Below are 823 nucleotides of genomic sequence, written 5' to 3' on the forward strand. Positions count from 1 at the left end.
TTAGGTTGTCAAAGCTGGGAAGATGAGTGGCGGAGTCCCCGCCGTATTGCAGTTCAAATCTATGTTGTAAATCGTAAGGTAATTTGGAAAGAATTATGTGTAATAATAAAAACGACCACGTGGACACAGGTAAATCCAAACCCTTGAGACCGTTGACCGCTATTAACAAAGGATTTAGAAGTCGTGTGCGCAACGACTGCGTAACCGAAATCCTAGGTAGGCCTAGAATAGCAGCAACGTGACTATCCGCTAATCGCCGAACATTCTGATACCTACGATTGAGTAAGTCCCGGGCGATATCATAATTACCGTCAACAAGACCTAAATGTTGGACGAGGCCCTTGGCCTCTCCCGTTGACGACGCCAACAAATAGGCAAGCTTCTGAGCAGGGGTCAAATCCCTACGACTGTGAACAATGCTTTCAAATAAATTGTTAAAAGCAACCCACTGTTCCAAGTCACCGTTAAATTGTGGCAAATCGAGCAGCGGCAATCTACTCATGAGCGCTGGTGACGCCTCCGACTCCGCAGTAACGCGCGCGTCAGCAGCGCTTGACTCCTTAAGGGAACCGACAGCCTGAATAATTTGATCAGCCAGGTCGTCGGCCTGATCAATGTCAGCATTAATCTTCGCCATGGCATCCGCTTCTAAACCTAACTCTAGAATGCCACGGTACGCCGCATATAGATCCGCCATTTGATCGTCTAGAACCTGATATCTAGCCATAAGGGCTTGCGCACGGTCCGGCCTAGAAATATTCAAAACCGCTGAGGCGAGCCATCTCAGCACGCCTGTTATCCTAGCGGTATATTTGCCGGCCAT

The 823-nt window shown here is 48.5% G+C and overlaps 1 protein-coding gene across 1 annotated transcript; it reads right to left on the bottom strand.

Moving 5' to 3' along the window:
- Positions 1–823, bottom strand: LOC123723614. The gene is made up of 2 exons (XM_045686810.1): positions 310–823; positions 1–59 (listed from the first exon to the last, which is right to left on the bottom strand). Exons 1-2 carry the CDS (start codon positions 821–823, stop codon positions 1–3), a joined length of 573 nt encoding a protein of 190 aa, XP_045542766.1.

This window comes from Papilio machaon, chromosome 4 (genome assembly GCF_912999745.1).
Source record: "Papilio machaon chromosome 4, ilPapMach1.1, whole genome shotgun sequence".
Lineage (NCBI taxonomy): Eukaryota > Metazoa > Arthropoda > Insecta > Lepidoptera > Papilionidae > Papilio > Papilio machaon.

Bases quoted from the DNA above. Each gene is read 5' to 3' on its own strand.
- LOC123723614 (XM_045686810.1), bottom strand. From the start codon at position 823: ATGGCCGGCAAATATACCGCTAGGATAACAGGCGTGCTGAGATGGCTC. The intron at 60-309 runs GTAATTATGATA...TTTACAACATAG, and splicing joins ACATTTAGGTCTTGTTGACG to ATTTGAACTGCAATACGGCG.